Here is a 23306-nt window from a genome sequence, read left to right on the forward strand (position 1 = left end):
TAATCATCCGATATGGGGCAGTGTGAGCCTTTTAGATTTATGGCGTGGATAAAGCGCTCTTTTATCTGTTTTATATGAACAGATAAAGCCGATAAAACTGAAAAAAGCCTGTTTTTGCTTGTATTTATTTTACTCAGTGAGTGCTATCTGTCCATATCCTTTGCTTAGGGAGGGACATTAACACTGGACAACACACTTCAAGAACAGGCTCTTTGAGGCTAAGGCCTGGAACAGTATTCTACAAGAGGTCCATTTTAAAATTGTCATTTCGCGTCAGTCTGGTGCTTGTTATTGGTGACTCAGATATACCAGCCCTTGGAGTGCTCACGTGTGTAAGTACTAGGCCTTCCTGCTCCACTTCACCCCACAGAAACAAGCCCTACCCATGGCCCTATCGAGCTTCGCAAATCCCGAGAAGACCGTGGCCTTCGCCTTTCAGATGGGAGCGGCAGCCTTCGAAATGACTGAAAACTACACCACCTATCTCCAAGCTGTGTACATGCCGTGCAACGCCGTCTTAATCGACGACATATCGCACGTAAGCTGGTTCTTCTTTCGATGATAATGACGGCGTGCTTTGTTTTTTTTTTCTTTTCGAGAGAATATGTTGAAAAAATAGCGCCATGTTGTGTGCCGCAAAACAAGCGACAATTCATCATCAGTTGTGTGTCTATTGGTGTTAACCCTTGCCGGCCCAAATTAAGACTGTTCAGCCTACAGAGGTGATATTCAGAGTGTATAGCACGTCTAAGAGGAGGATGACCCTTAAAGATCAGAAAATGAAAGTTCCGGTGGTTCGTTATCAATTTTTTTGCATGATTCGAAATGGAATCAGTGAACTGAGTTGCTGCGAAATGCATAGTTTTCTCAGTTATTTGATATTTTGATGAAATATGAACGGCTTTAAAACTAGGTTTGTCTCTGGTGAAGTATAGAGAATGCTATAGTTCTTATCAAGAATACGGTAGAACGCTATAGCAGACAGTTTGTGTCTGATATTTTTTCATTCCGTGCAGGTCAGTGTGCCGTCCTATGTAAGCTGATTTGAGTTGGTTGTGAACAAACACTTGTTCTTTTGAAGATGCCGTGTAAAAGGCAGGGTGAAGACGCTCCCAGTATCCAGATTTACAGCCTACATCTCCAGCAATATCATGCTGCATCCAGAATACAGAAGTTTCTCTAATCAATTTTTTGGTCTCACAACACGAATTATTTGGCGACTTGTTCGTCTTCACGACGACTGAAACCTGGATGGCTATAATGCCCAAGCGCAGATACCACTCGGTACTTCATCATCCAAGAGTTTTCAATTTGATGCCATGGGCAATATGTCCTAGAGGTTTAGTTTTTCGTGTTATGCTGTGTATTTGGGTTGCCGTTGTTGTTGACCTAGGTGCGATAAATGCTGTTGCTTGATCTTCGCATGAATCGACACTGCGACGCATGCTGTGGGCCAATCTTAAGCGTTTTCCGCAGAAAAATGCTTGTTTTGAACTCACCCATACTCTCAAGAGGAAAAACATTGATTGTTACATGTACACTGCGGAAAAGGCGATATGTGTCGTTACTACCAGGCTGCGGAAGAAGCGATATTTGCAATATACAAGCACTCAGAATTAACTGAAATACGACTGCGCTACTTATTTTACGGCCTAAAGTTCCTAATGATTGAATTTATAGTCCATATTTTTTCCGAATTATTTTAGGACATGTAATTGTGTTTTGCTGAAGCAATATATCTTGAAGGAGTAACAGCACGCATGCTTGCACCCTTCCACTCGATTATAGAAAAAGAGCGATAGGTTTCCGCCTCAACATTGTGTAGACTAAGAGTTGATACCACGAGATGATGACAACAAACGAACAGATTTTCTGTATTCCTTTCGTACTTACTGGCATACGTCACAAGTGAATGAGCTTCAGCATATGTTGTTCGATTGTTGAATATCAGAACTACTGTGAAATCAGTAAGACTTTCTCGCTCAGTTGGCGACGGGTGGTATCTAAATTTGTAATTCCAATTGGAAGGACTGAGCCTGAAAGGATTAACAGCACAATTACGCATCGTCAAGCATCGTGGTGAGCGTGTCAGCTTCGTACAGACACTGCGGCAAAGGGGAGTTGTGGACGATACTCAAGGTGCGCAATTTTCTATTGCTCCCTGCTCAGCAGCCTTACTTAAAAAAGCACTGAACGCCATACCTCACTTATCTTTCTGCCACAGTAATTTCGCCAAGAATAATTAGATAATAAACACAACAGGGAACTTGCTAGGAGCATTAGATTCATTCACGCGTCAACAGATGCCCGAGAAGAGGAGCTGGAGCATTTGAATCTTCCTCTGCACTGCGCTCCAACGCATTGGACTCATGTGTGCGGTGCCTGCTTTTATCTTTTGGACGCAACTATCTCACCACTTTGGTCGAAAAACGGAGGCGATATATTCGCACTATGCGTATAATTTGGGTTAGAAAGGCACCATAGCGCACCAAAGGCACCAAAGGTCACCATAGGGACGAAACACGTACAGACAATACGTTACAAATTTTATTATGTCCAACAGTTTCCAACACTGCCAGACAAAAAGGTATCTAGGAGTGTCTTTTGACAGTAGCTTAACCTGGCATCACCACTTATCTAATGTCTGTTCTAAATTGAGGTCAGTGGCATGGTTGTTGTTTAATATCAAAAGTTTTGTGCCTGTATCTGTAAAAAAAAAAACTATTGTTAATGCTTTGGCGTGCAGTGTATGAAGATATGGTATTACTATCTTTGGGTTTTGCTCGGACCGCTGGATTTGCAGGATAGAGTGCATTTTAAAGAATATTCTGAAAAACATAGCTTATAACACTCCTACTTTGTCAGCTGAAAATATCTTCCGTGAAATAGGGCTCCCAAACTTCAAATCTTTGTTCGTTGATACAGTTGTGCTTAAGCATTACTGGTCCAGTGAATTTAAACAGGAATATACCTCGACGAGGCCTCTCAGGAAACATAACCGGTACATTGTTCCTCGTTCAAACACGAGGTATGGTGCGGCCAGGCGTTGCGCTTATGTGCCGGCTACTTTTAACAAATTGCCGGATGAAACCTTCACGGCCAGTTCCAGAGGCAGACTTCTAGAATTATTGCAGAATGAATGGTAGAGTGTCTGGTTTAGTGCAATCTGTTTAGTTTTGTCTGATTTTGCGCCTTTATGCTCCTTTCAGTTTTGTTTTGTATGGACTCACTAATTTTTAGTATGCTCTTTTTCATCTTTATTGTCTTGGTTTTTAAAGAGCGGGGTGTATCGAAAAATTAGAACCGGGATCGCAGCACCCGGTGCGTTAGGCTGTGCCGTCGGTACGTGTTCGGCGCTTCGGCTGCAGTGTTATCCGGTCTAGGCGCTGCTTTGTTTTCTTCGGAGGAACGCAGCCGTGCGAACCAGCTTGCGGGAGGTCGCCACGAAGCAGGATGGGCAAAGAGATGGAAAAGGCCTCTTTCTTCGTTGCCTTCCCAGAAACGTGGTACCTGCCCATGCAGTGCAAGTAATCGACCCAATATCTGAATGGATGATTCCATTGCGGTCATTTGTAGGAGCGGCCGTTGCCAATGCGTTTCCGATATTGGGACGATTAGTTGTCGTAAGAACTGGGACAAGCCCGGTATCACTTTTCAGGGTGTGACGAAGAGCGTGAGAGCATTTTCAGAAACAACACACACTGTTCATTTGTTCTATTAATGCGTGTGCAGCGCAGATACATGCAACAAAAACAATAAATATTCTTCATCAGAATAATGCGATCGAGGGTCACGAAACATACCTGCCAACAGCTCTATCATGAACCAGCACTGCAAATAGCGCACATCAAAACTTCGATATACCGAGAGATTGTTCGTCCGTGTGTTCTTGCAGTAGTTTCGTTGTTTCTTTGCCAGATATAGAAAAAGCTGCTGACATCTGTCGACCACCTACCCATGCCCACTTTCGTTCTTAACCAATGCCCTCAACCAATTTCTGTCTCCATTTATTTATGAGGCGCTTCGATTTTGAGATCCAATGTAGCAGTGTCGGCCCCCTCGTATGCATGAATTGTGGACCCCCCCCCCCCCCCCTCCCCGTTGCTTCTTGGCACGTGTCAGATATGTAAATTTCTGAGAAAGCGAAACTCGCTTACACTTTCAGCTGATCTCGTCAGCCTATGTTCGACGGAGGGTTTGTCAACGTCTCCCATCGCCTGCCACACGGGAAACGCCACGGGCAGACCCAGACAAGAATCATGTTCTCTTGGTCGGCGGCCGAGATGTTTATCGCTTTGATCCCCGCGATGCTTTAAGGGACGCATGGAGTTTCTTCTTCGCGAAGGGGAAGGGAGCTGTGCTAAGAACAAAGCACACAGACGGAAATTGTCTAAAAAAATTAAGTTTAGCCCGCGTGAAGCGAATGCAAGTGATAGGGGTGGCCGTAGTAACAGAGCACAGCGCGCAGTTAGACGCTGCCGCGAGCATCGAACAGAACACGCGTACCCACTCCCAGACTAATTTAAATATGTAGGCGTCCGGCTCAACCGCATGGCGCGGGCGGCGGGACGGAGATGTTTGGTGGCGCAGGGCAGTTTTAGGAGATCGTTTCCGGTGCTTGATTTTAGCCTGGCAAAATACGAGGGACGCGTCGAGAGCTTGGGTCCCTCTCGGCGGGCCGGGACTTCGGTTATTTACAATACGGCGCCGCGTCAAAAAGAGACGGGGACGACGCCCCGTGCACGGGTAATAGAGCAGGGAGCGAAGAGAGGGAGGATCGGCGCAGAGGCAGGGAAACACACTCGCACTAGGAGAGGGTTGAAGTGCATGCACGATGATTTGCAAAAACCTACATCGGCTGTTTTTTGGATGTCCGCGCAGTTTATGTGCGGAATTTGTATTTCATAAATTAAAAATTAAAAACAGGCAAGAGTTTAAAGAGCTGGTGTTATTTTTATAAGTGTGTACAGCGTCTATGCAACGATTGCCCATCCTTGCTCAGTGGCCAAGAGGAGTGAGTGAGTGAGTGAGTGAGTGAGTGAGTTAGAGTGAGTGAGTGAGTGAGTGAGTGAGTGAGTGAGTGAGTGAGTGAGTGAGTGAGTGAGTGAGTGAGTGAGTGAGTGAGTGAGTGAGTGAGTGAGTGAGAGCACAGATGAATTTTAGATGCTCTGTTTTGTGTCTGCTTCACGTGACACTTACGCATAAATCAGAAGGTCTGTGAAAGGCGGCGGCGCTCATCGGTGCAGCAACAGTAAGAAAACAAAGCAAATGAAATTAAGCTATTGTATAAATGGAATTTAGCGTTCCGAAGAGTCACTGGGGCTCTGAGGGACGCCGTTGTTTAATCGTCCAGATTAAATTAGATCACCTGGGATTCTTTAACCTCTGCAGACATCGCACCGTAGACGGGCGTTTTTGCATTTCGCCTCTGTCCAAATACAGCCGCCGCGAGCAAGTTTCATCCCACAACCATGGGATCAGCAGCAGAACGCCGACGCAACTGCACCACAGCAGCACGTTCTGTAATAAGCGCAAGGCCTTTAAGATGCTCCTTAAAAGCCAGCCTTTCCGCTGAAAACTATTTTATGTGGCGTTCTTTTTTATTTCATCGCCCTGTGTCTCGTTTCGTTTTTTTTTTTTTTTTTCAGAAGCAGTTCTTTGGTTTTGCTCCCGTAATGTGAATATCGGCTGATGATTACAAAGAACATTCTTACATGCACATTTAAATTCTCATTGTCTATCAGTGAAAGGGAAAAGGCAAAATCATAACGTAGAGCCGGCCAAATCTTTAGCTGGCGTGCGTGACAGCCGCGTTTTCCGTGCTCCTGCAGGTTATGACAGCGCAAACTTGCTAAGATACCAAATTTAAGCAGAGGCTCAAAAAACCCCTGCTTAATATTGAGCTTTCGCCAAGTTTGCTTCGTCACAAAGCGCACGAGCGCAGAAAAAGCGGCCGTCGCGCACGCCAGCTAAATATTTGGTCGGCTGTACATATTCGCAGCGTGGTAGAAATAGGGATGAAACGAACCCTAGATATTTCTTTTTTTTAGGCTTTACAGCTTGAATATTTTGCATCAAAGACGTACCGAACCGCAGCTTTTCGGACGTCTACCACGGCGACATACGAGGGTAACATACAGCAATTCTATCAAAGCGGTCGGACCCGAAGCTGTCCGGGCTAGTTTTTTCTCGCTGTCATTTACATCCTGCCCCGGAAGGAGGGGAATAGAAATATGAAATGAGACGTCTCTCCGTGTTACGACTGGAGAGAATGAGCCCATGCCACTCGGGTTTACACATTGCTTTGATTGACGCAAACTGCCGGACATCCAGATATCTTCCATTCGCTTCTCTTTTTATCATAGAGTTTCTTACTATTACCTAGAGGGAAAGCTGGCGGCGCTGCACTTCAGCCACCATGGACGCTCAAAGCATCATGGGGCGGTGAGCTACTTGTTGCGGAACAGTCGTAGTTTTTCAGGAACACGGAGTGTCATTACTAAGATGTTTCATTCCAAAAACGCTGTCCGTGTGTGCGCAGACGACTTTCGCGCGAACGCAGTGTGCAAAAGACATAGTAGTAAAAACGCACAGACACACGACGCCAATAAAAGGTTTCACTTTTCCGAAATGCCATTAAAAAACTTCTTGAAGTAACTAAACAACAACATTTTTTTTAAACATATTTACTTTTAAAAATGCGCTTGTTAATTACGAAAAATTAGTTTTTGTAGTGTTCACTACTTGGCCAATAGGAGAGCGAGTCGTCTCTTATTTTGGGCAAACTTTGCACTTAAATGCTTTTCTGCTCGTTTGTTGCAATCATTAGACAAGATATTGAATGCTATGACGTTTGTAGTTATCAAACAGCTTTACTTTTCTATTATTTTTTGGCCAAAAGTTGCAGCTCCGCAACAAGTAGCTCACCGCCCCATGATGCTTTGAGCGCCCATGGTGGCTGAAGTGGTCTCGAGGGGTCGCCATGCAAACTCCCATAGACGGGCTGCCAGCTTTCCCTCTAGGTAATAGTAAGAAACTCTATGCTTTTTATCTCTCCATGCCATCCAATCACCAAACCACAGCGCCCGAATGACCACACGCGTCGCGGCTTTGGGAACCGCGCACCACGAGAGGCGCTTGGGAGCGCGCGCAGGCAAAAGAGGAAACAACAAAACCACCGACGAAGCGGACAGCCAGCAGGCTGTGAAGAGGGTTTTTCTTTCTCTTTTTTTTTCTTTTTTAAGCGTCCATCGCTGTAGCGGTGGCGTGCCTAGAGCGTGCTCTCGGTGTTGAACGTTTTACGAGCGCGGCGCTGGGCGCTGCTTTATTTTACGACCATGACACAGCGGTTTCCGGAACCAGCGGGCACACTCCTAATTCGCGAGTCGCGCCCAGCGATACATTCAGGGCGGTCTGCAGTAGCACACCGATTGCGGTTTCAGAAACGAGAAGCGAGCTACCGGCCCACAGGAAATAAAAAAGTGAAAGCGAATTCATTCGGTGCTGCGTACAAGCATACAAGAAAAGGGGAGTGCTGAGTCTGTTAGCGCGGGACACAAAACGGTCGGTCGTAAATCAGTGTCTTATGAATTGCGTGAACAAATTGTGGTGCCCCTCGCCATTCGGCAAACGGGTTCTTTTGCGCGCTAAATGGTCGCGGACAGAAATGTGGGCATGCCGAAGATGGGCGCGTGACCGAAGAGAGAAAAAGTTGCGATGAGTCTCCTTCTTTCTTTGTGCTTTCCTTTATATCGCGGAGAGCCCAGCACTCGGGTTTGCTGCTACAAGGATTTAGTTGCCGATAGGATCCTGAGAGCATATCTTTGTCATGTCCAATATTCTCGCACAATAATTGTTAATATTGGAAAATTTTATGATACTGCTATAGAAATATTGAAGGTAAAGGTGCATTTTTGTGACGTGTAAGAAAAGCTTTCTTTTAGCGGATTCCCATCGATAGCACGGAGGAGTTAAGAATGCCATAGAGAACGAATGGTGAACACTTTTGACGATAGCAAAAACACTAATAGCAAAAAAATTCAAAACTGCGTCAGGTGGTCGGTTGATATATCGACTGTTATACTGAAATCTTACGTTACATAAAAAAACTTCGTACATAAATTGTTTTACGCTCAAAAATGTTTTTGTCCAGAACTGTAGGTACTGCGATATTCAGCCTTCGGCCAGTTATTCTGGAAAGTGAGGATCAACTGGTATATCAGGATGACCACAATCCTGATCATAAGTGTGACAAAAAGTTACCGTTTTACCTCTGGACGGGGGCAAGGCACTTTTGAAATCAGTTGTTAGATCCCTAATAAGTGATGGAAAAATGCGCAGAGGGCCCGTGTCCCACCTCCGCTCCAATGGCACACGAGCCAAGACCAGTTATGGTTTCGAAGCATTGCGACTCACCACCCCGTTCGTTCTCTGACACGGGACCTTTAATCTTTTTTTTTTTTGCGTCCGCTGAAATAAATAAATTCTAGTAAAATAAAAACCCTCGGGCAGCGGAATTCTTTCGTTCTCCAGGACACATGGAAAAGGGGGGAAAAAAAACTCCAGCGATGCCGGAATAAAGGATTAAGCATTTCGCTCCCAAGTCTCCCTCGCTAATCCATCGCGTTGTGTTGCGCGCTCTGGCCCGTGTATGACGCCGTATGCAAATGGGGCGAGATTAAGGGCGAACGCTCTTGCACCGACAAAGGTAGTACACCTTCATCCCTCAGGAGGACATTGGTGATAATGATCAGAGTTGGGGAGATATAGAAAGCGATTGAAAGGAATGCCTGACTGCTTGCATACTTGCTTCTACAAGGGCTCGTTTCTATCCCATGCTTCCCGTTTGTTTTGTTTCCTTTTTGTACTTTTTCATGGTTCTAGGAAACGTTCAATACTAAAACTCTAGCATTTGTTTTGCCTACTGCCGGCACTTTTTTTTACTTCCTTATTTCCTTGTTGTGAGCGTTTCAGTTTGGATGGCCTCGCAACGACAGACTCATAGAGTGAACTTCTCACTTTATTTTTCAAGACTACCAGAGCTCATCACAAAACAGGAAATGAGACAAAGAGGAATGGCACAGCTAAGACATGGATTTCATTCGAATCATGAGAAGGCAGCTGTAACAAAAAGCAGCAGTAAACAGGCAGCAGTCAGGAAATAAAGGTTGGTGCTAAAGGGTGAAATTTATGTGAAACATAAATAAGAGTTAGCATCAAGTCAAATCATAAAATTCTTGAAAGAACAGTATTCGACCAACCTTAACATCAACTTGAAGGTACTGCTGCTTCCTCTTAGGAAATAAAAAAAAATATTCGGTATGCTCTAGTATTATCGAAATCAAATATTTGCGAGACACACGTCTTTGCAAAAAAAATTAAATGAACTGCGCCTTAGCATCTAGGTTACCTGATCTGTTACCTGCAGATTACGCATCCAGTGCACATAGGTATACCATCAATTCATTTGCATGATTGCGATTGTTACGCTCGACTCCTTCCGCTAAAGCGCCGAAGCATCGGGACGGCTCCTTGGTGCCGTATGTGTTAAAGACGCGTAACGCCGGTCTACAAAGAATCTCCAGACATCTGGAAACTGTCAATAGACAGGACTTCGGAGAGGCGTAGGCGTGGCGGCCCCGGCACCCCGAAAGCAGGGAGCGGCGTCAACAAGGGGACCCCCTGGTGGTTTATGGGGGGACATCCGCTGCACGGGAACGGCTCAACTCCCATTAGCGGTGCCAAACCCAAACGAAACGCAACGGCATGGTGTGTCGGCGGCTGTTCTGTGTTGTTTGTGGCCAGCGCGGGTGCTGGCGTGCTCGCGCTTCGATAACGGCTTCCGGTCTTCCTGGAACCTTTCGGCGCAAGTGCAACGCCGGCCCTCCGTCCCCGCGGCTCGCTGTGAAGTGCAGGCGTCAGACTCGTGTTTCGGCTGACGAATGGCTCGAACTCAACGGCTTGTCATCGTTGCCGCGAGGGATCGGCCGGACAGCATCTTCGAAGAAGTGGCGAGGGTGAACTGGGGGACGTCCTTGTGGGCGGACCACTACGAATGGACCCGTGACCCAGTTCACAGTGATTGCACACATTTTTGATTAACCAATTTCCCCAACTAGGGACCTGGGGACAGGACACCCTATTTAAGCCGCTGTTCGGCATGGGAAAGGGCTTTTTTCTTCAACCTTGTAACCTTGTCTACCTACTTTCCTTCTTGTCTCATCTTTAATCATGTATTAAACCTTTATATTTTACCTGTTACCTTGTCTGGGAAGTTCGTTCTATGTGCCGGCAGAGAGAGGGAAATTATGATTATGGTAGGGAACTCAACTGCGATGAAAGAATTTTTTTCATTACTCATAACTGCGTCCCCCAACTTTTTGCGGCCGATAGAACGTACTTGACAGGTGCACACTACAGTCCGACGAGCCCTATGGCGAGACCTAGGGAGTCCTCCCTAGGGGGACCTATGAAGGCCCCTGAAGCCTGCCGCCCAGCTCAGCAACAGCCCGACTCGACCAGAACCATCCAGCCGATCTCTCCAGTCCCTGTCCTCAACCCCATCCATAAGAAAGGAGAAGTTCACGACAGCCAGGTGCAGACTCAATCGGACCCGACCCTCAAAACTCACGACGGCGCCCAGACCAGCGGAAGTCATGAAGCAAACGCAGCACTCCCACCAGGGAGTCCCACCAGGGCACTCCCACAAGGTGTCTTTTAAGGAAAATAAACTGAAGTGAAAAGATTTAAGCCTGAGAGCTTTTGTCAGAAGGTGCAAGAGCGAAATCTACTGACATATAATTTGTTTAAATTTTGCATGGAATATTTCTTTGCGTGAAGTGGTGCTCACACCTGGTGGTGGCGGTGGTGGTGGTAGTGGTTTATTTTGGAAAAAATAAGAAAAAAAGGTGAAGGAAAAGAACGTTGCCGGCCGCGGCTACTAATATCTTAAGCACCCGAGCTGCAGCCGGCGGAAATGAAAGGGAAAGGGAGGGGATAGTCAGGAGAAGTATAGACGGGAGAGATAGCAAGAAAGGACAGGGGAGAGCTTTGTACACTATTTACAAAATACAAAAGTAATCATGTTCCCGCCGCTCGAGTGCAAATGTCCAAGCATTGTCCGAAAATAAGTTCGCGCGAGCGGCCACTGTGCACAATCAGTCGCAGGCATTAGTGGAACATAATTTAATGCAGTTTTGAATGCTGTCCGAAGAGGTGCATCAGAGTTTCCACTCGCATCGAGCGATATCCAGAGGCATTTGTTCCAGTAAGATGGACGTCATCGAATGAAGTGGTGGTCGTCAGGAACAACCAAGTTTTTCCGTCCACGTCCTCTGGAAAGTGGTCATCCAGGTTGGTCGGTGGGATGGTCTTACTCCGCTCACAGCATTAAGCAGCTTCGGCATGATCGGCGCCCTCCGTATCGAAAGCTATGGAGGGCCCGGTGCGGAGTTGCAATATTAGCCGCTTATTGCAGCCCCCGTGGCTCACGGCCTCTCAGATTTCCGAGCAGGAACTGCCACATTCTAATAAAGAGGAAAGCACAGAAAAAGTTGTACTCCACACGTGGTTTCTGAAGTCACTCGCTTCAAGCAGGGCAAATTTCCGGGCCCTCCCTCAGTGCTGATCTGAGGTTCTCGTCCAAGAGACTCTCTCTGCAAAATGCATTAAAGCGCTTATGTGGCACGACCAGACCATGAAATTTAGGTAGTGCGCCATCCCCAATCCACCTTCAATAACATTCCGACCAAATAGCAAGAGCAGCATAAGTTTTCATTTCAGATATAGTTATCGACTTGCCGCGACCTGTATTCCTGTTTTCGTTTGAGTCTATACGTCGGCCGCTGCAAAACAATGCTCCGGTCACAAACTCTAAGTGACCAACTGCTTGATGATTTTCTTCGGATTCCTGCATGGCATTATTACCAGAGGCTGGATAATTTGATTCTTCTGAGAGGTTATCATCTGGTCAACATTGCGGAAGTGATTTGAAAGCACGGCTGCAAAACAGAGATAAACTTGGCAGCGACAATGCTTAACTCAAATAGTTTCTACGATAGCTAATGAATGGTGCCTATCTGCTTTTCCATTGCGCGCTAAGCACAATAAGAAAAAAATTCAGGGGGAAATTGCGATTGGCGTATAGAAATATGTGCCTAATGACAATCGCATCTAAAAGACATGGCTTAGCGATGAACAGCTAGTCCTTTGAAAGCAATAAAAACAGCTATGTGAGGTGACGGACTAAATTCTGTAAGCAGAGCAGTTAGATCCTAGGTGACTTTGAGCATTGCTTAATTACTTAAGTCGCTTCTTAGCGGAGAGAATTGTACAAAGCCTCTCGATTGGGGCGATTAGCACAATCACCATGATTTTTACAACCATTAAGTGAAGTTTTAGTGAAAATCTTGCAGCAGATAACGAAGTAGACATTACCCTTGTAGGCAGGTTTACGGGAAACTAAGATAATAACATAAGAGGCTTTTGTAACATGAATCTTATTTGTTAAAATGCTTGTGTTGAACTCGCCCATACTCTCAAGAGGAAAAAACATTGATTGTTACATGTACACTGCGGAAGAGGCGATATGTGCCGTTAATACCAGGCTGCGGAAGAAGCGTTATTTGCATTATAGAAGCACTCACAGGTAACTGAAATACGACTGCGCTGCTTATATTGCAATACGGCCTAAAGTTCCTAATGATTGAATTTATGGTCCATATTTTTTCCGAAATATTTTAGGACTTGTAATTGTGTTTTGCCGAAGCAATATATTTTGAAGGAGTAAAATCACGCATGCTTGCACCCTTCCACTCGATTATAGAAAAAGAGCGATAGGTTTCCGCCTCAACATTGTGTAGACGAAGAGTTGATACCACGAGATGATGACAGCAAACGAACGGATTTTCTGTATTCCTTTCGTACTTACTGGCATACGTCACAAGTGAATGAGCTTCAGCATATGTTGTTCGATTGTTGAATATCAGAACTACTGTGAAATCAGTAGGACTTTCTCGCTCAGTTGACGACAGGTGGTATCTAAATTTATAATTCCAATTGGAAGGACTGAGCCTGAAAGGATTAACTGCAGAATTACGCGTCGTCAAGCATCGTGGTGAGCGTGTCAGCTTCGTACAGACACTGCTGCAAAGGGGAGTTGTGGACGATACTCAAGGAGCGCAATTTTCTATTGCTCCCTGCTCAGCAGCCTTACTTAAAATAGCACTCAACCCCGTACCTCACTTATCTTTCTGCCACAGTAATTTGGCGTAAATGAATTATATAATAAACACAGCAGGGAACTTGCTATGAGCCTTAGATTCATTCACGCATCAACAGATGCCCGAGAAGAAGAGCTGGAGTATTTAAGTCTTCCTCTGCACTGCGCTCCAACGCACTGGACTCATGTGTGCGGTGCCTGCTTTTATCTTTTGGGCGCAACTATCTCACCACTTTGGTCAAAAAACAGAGGCGAGATATTCGCACTATGCGTATAATTTGGGTTAGAAAGGCAACATAGCGCACCAAAGGCACCAAAGGTCACCATAGGGACGAAATACGTACAGACAATACGTTACAAATTTTATTATGTCCAACAGTTTCCAACGCTGCCAGACAAAAAGGTATCTAGGAGTGTCTCCTAGGACCACTCCTGCTTACAACGGTGAGGCATTAAACGCTTCCGCCTTAAATTCCAGCGCGTGCTTGCTTTCATCAAGCGATAACTGAGAAAAACCTTGGTTCTTTCAGAGAGGCTGTTTCAGATATAGCCTGGTCTGACGTGCTCTCTATGCCAGACGTGGAAGCCACTTACGATATTTTTCGTGATAAATTTAAAGCGCTTTACACCGAAAATTTTCCGTATAAGGCGTACGTAGCACCTCGAGAAGGGCGCAAGGAGTGGATGACATCAAAATTACTCTAAGAGATACAATCTAACGCTAAAATGTACCAAGACTTCATTAATACACACGATTCCGAACTATTAGCAAGATATAAAGTCCTCAGAAATAAGCTAAACAAAATTATGGCGTGCCAGGGATTTATGTTACTACTGTAAATTCGAATCATGCCACGGTGATTCTCGAAAGTTCTGAAACCAAATTAACAACGTTGTTTTACGCACACAGCAGACTAGCTCTCCTCAAGAAATACTTATTCATGGACGGAGTGTAAACGGGCAGGAACTAGCAGAGGCGTTTAATCAATATTTCGTCACCCGAGAATACCAAACCAAACTTCGTCAAGCATGTCATATGATGTTACCATGAGGAAAATTAGCGATTCTATGTATCTAAGTCCAACTACATCTTCTGAATTATTCGCTGCATTTATGAAGATGAAGCACTTTGGATGCCTCTATGCGGATGATTTGCGGATACGGCCTGCAAAGCATGTGTAAGATGTTCTATCCCCAATTTTCGCACATGTATTTAATATAAGTTTTGAATACGGAGCGTTCCCACAGCGCATGCAAATTGCTAAAGTGACAGATTTGTATAAGAAAGGTGATAAGCTTTGCGTTTCAAATTATAGACTAGTTTCCGGGTTGCCAATCTTTGCTAAAGGACAGGAAAAATTATCCACATGCGAATATCATGCTTTTTTGACAAACACCAAATAACAGATCCATAGTTCGGTTGTATCAAACACAAATCGACCGAGGCAGCATTACTATGCAAAAAAGAGTATATCTTACACTGTTTCGCGGTAAAGAAACTTGCGCTTGGTGTTTTTGTACAATTTTCGTAGGCTTTCGCCTACATCAGTCACAATATACTTTAGACAAAACTGTTTGACTACCGCTTCAGGGGTCGTGTTCACGCGCGTCTTGCGTCATATCTTAAACACCGCTTTCATTTCAGTTTGTTAGTATTAATAGCTGTCGATCGTCAGTAAAAAAAATAACTGCTCGCGCAACTTAGGTAAGTATCCTTGGACCGCTTCTTTTTAACTTGTGTATAAATGATATCGTTAATCAATGTCTACATGCGAGGTGTGTTATGCATGCAGATGACGTCTCGCTGTTCATCAAGCGCATGTGCAGATCTGATCTGCGAGGCAAATAGGACACTAGACCCCTTCATCAATGGTCCCTTAATTATCTGTTGAAAATTAATTTGACTAAAACGACGGCGATTATACTCAAACCAAAAAATGCTGCTGACCCAAAAGACGAGGGTTCGATCTTGGTCGTGGCGGTGGATTTTCGATGAAGGTGAAATTCTAAAGGACCATATACTGTACGATGTCAGTGCACGTTAAAGAACACCAGGTGGTCGAAATTTCCGGAGCCCTTCACTACGGCGTCCCTCATAGCCTGAGTCGCTTTGGGACGCTAAACCTTAATAAATCAAACCAAACCGATCTTAAGCTATGATTGGAAACGATAGAGGTTTTAGTCAGTTATAAGATACTAGGGTTTCATTTCAACATCCAGCTAAGCTGGGACAACCATGTAAACGCTGTCATCAGTAAGCTTTCTCGTGTCACAGGTATCATTAACCGGCTTCGTCACTTACTTCCATGGAAAGTTAAACTTTTCCTGTAAAATTCGCTCTGTGAAATTCGCTCTTTATGTCCTAAGTGAACTATACGCAATTAGTTTGGGAAATAACTACAGGTACGAAAACAAAATTAAGATTTACGTTTTACACAAGAAGGCTCCACGTTCAATACTAACTACGGTTCAGATATAAATATATGCGATTTATTCCACAAGTTCAATGCTATAAAAGTGCCTGAAATGTATAAAGTGAGGCTGGCTGAGAGATATAAGAAGGACATAAAACAGAATGTCAATTACTTGCGTGACACGGCGCACCTTTCGCTAAATGTACAAGTTTACCGTAGCAGACACAGCGAACTGTGGCATATTCCAACATGCCGCAAAATATATGGTACATGTAGCCCAGCAAACACGTTGCCCCGTCTTTGAAATAAGTTTCATGCTGAAAAAGCTGATCTATCATGAGCATGCCGCAAAGGTGTATATGCAAAATATATGTGCTACATTTTAGATTTCACCATGCTTTTGCTGCTTTTTTTATCTCTCGTTCCGACCTGATTTGAATAACCAAATTCCTGTCTTTTTTATGATGTGTATTTTTCTGTTTCCTTTTTTGTTAAGATTTTTTGTGTGCACTTCATTCCTTATCATTTTTCTAATAATGCGCCAAGCCATTTTTAACAACCATTGTTTGCATTTTGCGATGCTACTTGTGTAGGAAATTTGCAGGTTACCTGCTGCCCTGATGTAGGTGCCGATGGGCATGTCAAGAAACAATTTCTTCCTTTTTTCCCTCGACCCTCACCATGTGTACTTGGTGAATAAATAAATTGAATTCAATTGAAAAACTTTCTTGGTCACGTGAGAGATTGTTCTCGAAGAAAGTAGTCTCCAAGTATCTCATAGCCGTGAGCTCAAAATGTTATTTCAGTCAGGCTATGTTTTCTTTACGTGCCATTTTACGTAACCCTTAGTATTCAGGACCAACGTTTGTTTGCCCCTTTCAGTTTGTAGGTGAAGGGCACTTTGAAATGACATAATTGCAACAATATCTCCGTCTTTAATGTAGATAGTAACTGAAAAGGAAAGAAAGCATACGGCCACGCGTCAGCGCTATTGCGTCGCCATGTATTCATGTACTTGCTGTTTGTATATTTTTTCTTAAGGTTCTCGAAAACCTAGAACTACACAGAGGTCTTATCCCCCTGGGACAGTACTGATGCTCCTTCTTTACGATTACCACCCATAGCAAGGGATGAATGTACGTGTGGAAAGCAGTAAGAACATGGGATCTCTGCCACGCGAACTGCATGTTGATCTAGACTAAAGCACCTTTCCACATAGTGTCCACTCAGAGTCCACTCAGAGTCCACGTGCTGCCTAATGATGTCAGCGGGGGTGGGAGGGAAGGGGGGTCAGGAGGGGTCAGTATCGTATACTACTAAAGATGTAAGTACAAAGAAACGAACACACCACAAGCGCTCAGTGTCATTACAAACATTCATGTTGTAACCTTTAACATCCCTTTTTAAAGCAGCTGTAAAAAACTGATATTGCTCACAGATGGGAACACAATGGCGCAATAATGGCACATCATCGCAATGGTTGCCTCCCATATCACGCGTTGAATACGCATGAGCAAAAATGCAAGACCGAAAAATGGCCGGTTCTGGTAGTGGATATTTCGATACACTAAAACGCTTTACCAATACCCCTGCTCGTGCTTCCTGAAGAAGACAGTATATTTGCTTTATGTCAACAAGCAGCCAAGTTTCAGAAAGAACACGCCTTAGGATTTAGTCTTAAAACATGGGAAACTCGGGGTATTCTTAAGAGAAACCAGAGTTTACACTGGAAATTCTCAATCGAAACACTCATATATTTCCCATCAACAGGAAACGCAGGTGCAAACTTATTAAGTAACGATAAGAAAAATCTTTCTAATGCTAGTACTCTCGTTGCTTGCGAGGTTCTATTGATTCTTTATTCCGTCGATCTAGTAGCTTGGTGTTGGAGACTATCAAATACATAGCGAAAATTCAGCTCGTGTAGCGTTCCATTAAATTTCCTATTAAGCTCGTCAGGTGATGATTCCCATGCCTTCTTACTCTTCTTCTCTTATAGTGGTGCGGACCCATCCTTGATGGCTTCAGTTCCGTCATCGGGGCAGATTCATTTTCTTTGGTGACCCAGGTTTCCGGAAAATCGTATTTCTTGGCGTTCGACTCAACAACCTCAATGATATCAAAGGTAGAGTATTTTGCTTCTGTCACTCACGAACGAACGCAGCAGAAATGTTGATTTATGTTTGTGCTTTGATTAACTCTTTACTCTAACGCGAGAGCAGGAAGTGGACGTCAGACCGCCTCGCATGTGGGAGTTACGGCGTTCGATCCCGTTGGGACTTGGATAGCGACATTGGCGCCTCCGGCGTTGTGTCGGGCCTGAGTGAAGAGATTTCCGAAGTTGGGGGAAGACGAAGAGCTTTATATACAAAAGGTTACATGTTGTGGGTTGTCGACAAGAGAGGCCGCTACATGGTGGTGTTCTATAAGTGCAGTAAAAGTTTCCCAGGTCCCCACACATTCTCCACATGTTTTCACGCCACATTTGCTAGTCGAAGAAGAGGGTCAGAGGGAAGCTTGGCGCGGGTTGGTTTACCTTTCCGCCGCTGGGAGGATAACCCCGGAGTCATGACTCGGTCGTTGCGCGAACAAAACAGAGCAGAGGAGCCGGAATGCACGATGTATAAACAAAGTTCTTGTACGGCCGTTGCTCTCTGCTCAGTGCCTCTCCCCGGTCGAGATCGCGCAGAAACTATCAAGCCATGAAACAGACGCTGGAATGGATTCGCTGCGCAAATGGTTTTCACTGCAGCCTTGTGGAAAACACTTCGGGCCAGAAGTCACGTTGAAATCGCTCCGTATGCAGTCCCCTCTGCCGCTGCTGCCACCTGATCATACAATGGGTGCAAGACCCCCCCTGGCGAGGTGCTCGGCTTAATTAGTGTGGAATGCTTGGGGGATGGGTCTTTGACGCAGCCTTTAGCAAACGAAAATACGTTGTGCTATGGCGCTTTTAACCGCAGACGCCCTTTCGCAATAATAATTCACTACCATTAGGTAGGCGTGGGAGATGCTGAAGATGGTAACTAAAATTAAATACTTCCTGAAATGCGGGCTACTAGCATTCTTCCCGTACGCACAGGTGCTAGAAAAAATCGGGAGGAGGACCCAGGATAACCTAGGATAGAAGTATATGTGCTGGGATAACCCAAGAGTTTTAAATGAAGCGTGGAATGTTGGGGGGGGGGGGGGGAGAACAAGACAATGTACAGGCTTGGTTTTCTATAGGGCACCTACTTTCTTCGAATAATAACTTCATGACGTCATATAAATACATCATAACGCGCATGCGATTAGTGACGTCTTGAACAGTATAACCAGAGTGCAAAGTTGTGTAGGTGGCACCAGGTAACCTGGCAGGCAGCCTATTTGCAAGCGCTGCTAGAAAAGAAACTATTCCTCTTTCCTTTCCTTTCCGCGCCTAATAAAACCGTTTAGTTCGAACGATAACGTGGAATGGCTGATTCCGCGCCATTGGAGCCAATAATTTACAGGTAACTCCATTCAATACGTTGCAAAAGGAGTCCTATTTATTTAATTATATGGTGTTTTCGTCTGCCGTGTGCTGAAGTGGTTTAAAACTGGCAGCAAAGTTATGTACTTTACCACCGAGCTGTGGGATGTACACGCCCGGAAGTCTATCTCGTTAATCCTAACTATATCATTACTGGCCTGTTAAAACATGCAGGTTGCTTACACCGAAGATATGGTATCTTTTTGTGAATTGAAATACATCTTGAGTGGGCTCTTTCCCAGCGATAGATGTTCAGGGGTTCTCTGTTGATTTCAAGTGGCCTAGTGAACAAGATATCACACGCATGTTGTAATACATAAGGTATCACATCTTTTTGGTTAGAATTCAAATGCAGCTCACCTGGGCTTTCTCATCGGCATTTGCTCAGGAGCAGATTGGTAACTTCAAGTACTATATGACATGTCTATTCTGCAAAAGATCCTACTTCTAAGTGCTAGAAAATCAGGTGTTATTAACGTGTGCCTAACTGATACACACATTAACGACAGTCCAATGAATATTATCGACGTCTCACCTCCGACAGTTCAGTGGTCAAGGTTTGGCCTAAGCCCGTGGGTGGAAAAGGAAGTGGTATGGACAAGGTGTGCACCTTGGTCACGCGATCCGCAGGCGATGTGCCATTAGCCTTACCCGAAGGGGTATAGAGGTTTCCTGGAAAGGTACGGGCTTCGTTCATGTCACGCATGCCATTTTTCTGATGGTAAGCACAATGCGGACGTGGTGAAGTAGCATGGATGCCAGAGGCACTTTCCCTGGTTCCCCTTGAAGTAGTTTTGCGTTGGCTGAGCCAAAACATTTAATGAGTGGGCTGACGGGGCAATAAGGCTGGTAGCGCCCAATAAGTGTTTTAAGACACTACGATCTTAGCGATCGTCGCACTGGAAGTTTTCTCGACGCTAAGCATGCATTCTTATCGTGAGCTGTGAGCGGAGACTTCAGAGTTCACCTACGAAGTATCGTTATTCTTGTGTGCCTTGCGTGCTGCTGTTCTCGAGATTCGACCTTTCATTGTCATCTCATCTAAACCTTTGTGGCACATATATTCCTTCAGGTTGGGCGCCATTATGTTGGGTCCAGTTTCTGTCCTACCAAAATGGGCTTTGCGAGGTCAACTGATTTATCGAGTCTAGTCATCAGCTATATTTCCAATGTGCTCCGAACCATATGCGACGGCCGTGAAGAGCAATACTTTGACAGCACACAGGTAATGATGAAGTAGAATTGTGTTGATAAGGTTCACCTGCAGTTGTGCTTTCACTGCATGCACGCGCTGAATCGCGCTTTGATTGTCTTTCGTGAGCCATTGTTCGTTGATGAGTTAAAATAAAAAAGCTAGCCATGTTGTAAGTTATTACATGCATTTTCAAGGTAATATTTGACCTTTTTTCTCGGCATCAAGCATATAGCTATTGACTCTATATAGGAGCTACTACAAGGTGCACTGCGATAACAACATGAGTGATTGAGAGGAAGAATGGTTTAATGATTCACTGATACCGAACACCCCTTTCTTTACAGGCGCAAAACATCGTATCCACGCGTAACCTACGAGAAAATTTTACCTGGTTCCTGTTCAACGTGCACCTGACGGAGCTGAACGAATGCCTAAAACGTCCAAAAACCGGCCTCACCGAATTCAGAGGATTCTTCAATCAATTTATCACGGAGCGAGGTATCTGGAACACTGCGCCAGGGCGTGCGCAGTAGAGCCAGATGCCATGGTCATGAAATGCCATGAGGTAGTTTCCTTAGTATAGCTGTGTTCACAGGACACTGCTCAATGCGTTTGATTAGTCCGAAAGCAGCAAGTAAAGTATACGCTAGTAAAACCCCGCTTATCCGTTTTTCTTTAGTCGTGTTGCCTCTTTATTGTACTTTCTTCATCATAAAATGAACAAGGGAGGGGAAAACCTCAGGTTTCTTGAGCCAACGTTTCGACAAGGGGACTTGTGTTCGTCTGGGCAAAGCGTTCATCATTGGCAGGGATTAAATAGGGCCTTCGCTCCGAGGAGGAAGGCCCCGGGGGATGAACGCTTTGCCCAGACGAAGACAAGTCCCCTTGTCGAAACGTTGGCTCAAGCAACCTGAGGTTTTCCCCTCCCTTGTTCATTTTGTGATCGCCAAGGACCATCTACCCCACCCTCTCTCTACCATTTCTTCATCATAGTTGTTACAAATCAGCGCTTCCAGAAAAAACTGTTTTCAGTTTGGGGTTTTCTGCAAGTTGGATTCCGACGCCTTCCTTACTGGATTCAACGTCGCGAATCGCATAGCTTACCACATAAGGGCACCAACCATTTTGGCGCATTATATTTCTGTGCAAATTGAGGACAAAACGAAATGCGTGTAGAGTAGTGTTTGCTCTGAATGAAGCGCGTATGCAATTATGTGCCCTCAGGCGTCGTCATCTCTGTCGTAATTTTTTCGCGCCGTGCGCGGTTTTATTTGATATTGTCAACTTAAATAGCGTGTAAGTATACGCAGCTGTATTTTACCGGCAATCACCTAGGGGGCAGAAGCGTGGAGGCTAACAAAAAGGGTTCGGTTTAAGTTAAGGAAAGCGCAGCGACCTATGGAATAAAAATGACAAGTGTAACCTTAAGATACCGAAAGCGCGCAGACTGGGTGAGTGAACAAATGAGGATTAATGACATATTCGTCGGAATCGTGAGGAAAAAATGGGCTTGGGCAGGGCTGTAATGGGAAGGAAGGATAACCGCTGGTCTTTCAGGACAATGGAGTGGACTTCAAGAGAAGGCAAGCCCAGCAGGGGACAGAAAGTTAAGTGGGCAGATGAAATTAAGTAGTTCGCGGCAAAAAACAGTTGGCAGAGTTGTTGCCAAAGAACGAGGTTAATTGGAGAGACATGCGAGAAGCCTTTGGCCTGCAGTGGGCGTAGTCAGGCATATGATCACGATGATGATGATGATGATGAGGTGCTCAACTGGTGAGTCGTCAACAAACGGAATGTCACATAGCGACTTACGCGATGCCGGATCACGCCGTTGGAGAGAAGCAATAGGTCAACCAGTTTTTTTTTTCTTACTTTAAGGTCATTTTGACGTGCGAGACGCGGCGCGCAGCTGCTCTTCAAGCAAATTTTCTGAGTCATGCAGATGGCAGACGCCCCACCTGACCAGCGATGCGCTTACCAAGACAGCAGCGACAGTACCTTCTGCATGCTTGACTAGCCAAACTGCTATCTCCACTGGCTAAAACATGGCGGCTTCCAGATCTTGCTCTGTCAGCATGCATATGTTTACTAGCAAGTAGACGCTGTCAGGTGCTCATTTCCCCCGCTGCGACTAAATTTCACGCAGACATTCAGCGGATTGATATACTTAGCTGCGGGACACTACGCAGAAAAGCGGCGCCCCTCCCCCAACCCCGTAACTCTGCACATACAACTCTCCACAAAAGCGGCATCATGCAGTCGTTCAGTGCGGTCATAGTGTAAGCAGAAGCTGCCGATCGGCGCGTTGCGTAGCACCGATATTAGAGCGACGCCATCCGGCGGCGAAAAAGCTCTGCGGCCAGGCACGTAGCCGACTCTTCGTTTGAGCGCCGTTACGCTAAAGAGCTTCTTGCTGTAATATGGACAACCTGAACGCTTTGTAACCCACTATCGCCCCTTAGAACCTTGAGTAGCCATTATAACGCTTTAGCCTTCGCGTATTTGATGCTAACAAGTGTGATGTGGGGGGTATTAATTTTATATATTCGAGAATTATGATTTCAAAACCAGACAGACAGACAGACAGACAGACAGACAGACAGGCAGGCAGGGCAAGGCAGGGCAGGGCAGGGCAGGGCAGGGCAAGGCAGGGCAAGGCAGGGCAGGGCAAGGCAGGGTAAGGCAGGGCAAGGCAGGGCAAGGCAGGGCAAGGCAGGGCAGGGCAGGGCAGGGCAAGGCAGGGAAGGGCAGGGCAGGGCAGGGCAGGGCAAGGCAGGGCAAGGCAGGGCAAGGCAGGGCAAGGCAGGCAGGGCAAGGCAGGGCAAGGCAGGGCAAGGCAGGGCAGGGCAGGGCAGGGCAGGGCAGGGCAGGGCAGGGCAAGGCAGGGCAGGGCAAGGCAGGGCAGGGCAGGGCAGGGCAGGCACGGCAAGAAGGCAGGGCAGGGCGGGGCAGGGCGGGGCAGGG

The 23306-nt window shown here is 45.6% G+C and overlaps 1 protein-coding gene across 1 annotated transcript; it reads left to right on the forward strand.

Moving 5' to 3' along the window:
* The first annotated feature begins 379 nt into the window (after positions 1–379).
* LOC149331892 (uncharacterized) lies at positions 380–20875 on the forward strand. Its single transcript, XM_089557433.1, has 3 exons — positions 380–538; positions 17633–17758; positions 20687–20875. Exons 1-3 carry the CDS (start codon positions 386–388, stop codon positions 20873–20875), a joined length of 468 nt encoding a protein of 155 aa, XP_089413559.1. The 5' UTR covers positions 380–385.
* The last annotated feature ends 2431 nt before the right edge of the window (positions 20876–23306 follow it).

This window comes from Amblyomma mixtum, chromosome 8 (assembly GCF_055824585.1).
Source record: "Amblyomma mixtum isolate Tamu chromosome 8, ASM5582458v1, whole genome shotgun sequence".
Lineage (NCBI taxonomy): Eukaryota > Metazoa > Arthropoda > Arachnida > Ixodida > Ixodidae > Amblyomma > Amblyomma mixtum.

Bases quoted from the DNA above. Each gene is read 5' to 3' on its own strand.
- LOC149331892 (XM_089557433.1), top strand. From the start codon at position 386: ATGGCCCTATCGAGCTTCGCAAATCCCGAGAAGACCGTGGCCTTCGCC. The intron at 539-17,632 runs GTAAGCTGGTTC...CTTCTCTTATAG, and splicing joins TAATCGACGACATATCGCAC to TGGTGCGGACCCATCCTTGA. The intron at 17,759-20,686 runs GTAGAGTATTTT...CTTTCTTTACAG, and splicing joins CAACCTCAATGATATCAAAG to GCGCAAAACATCGTATCCAC.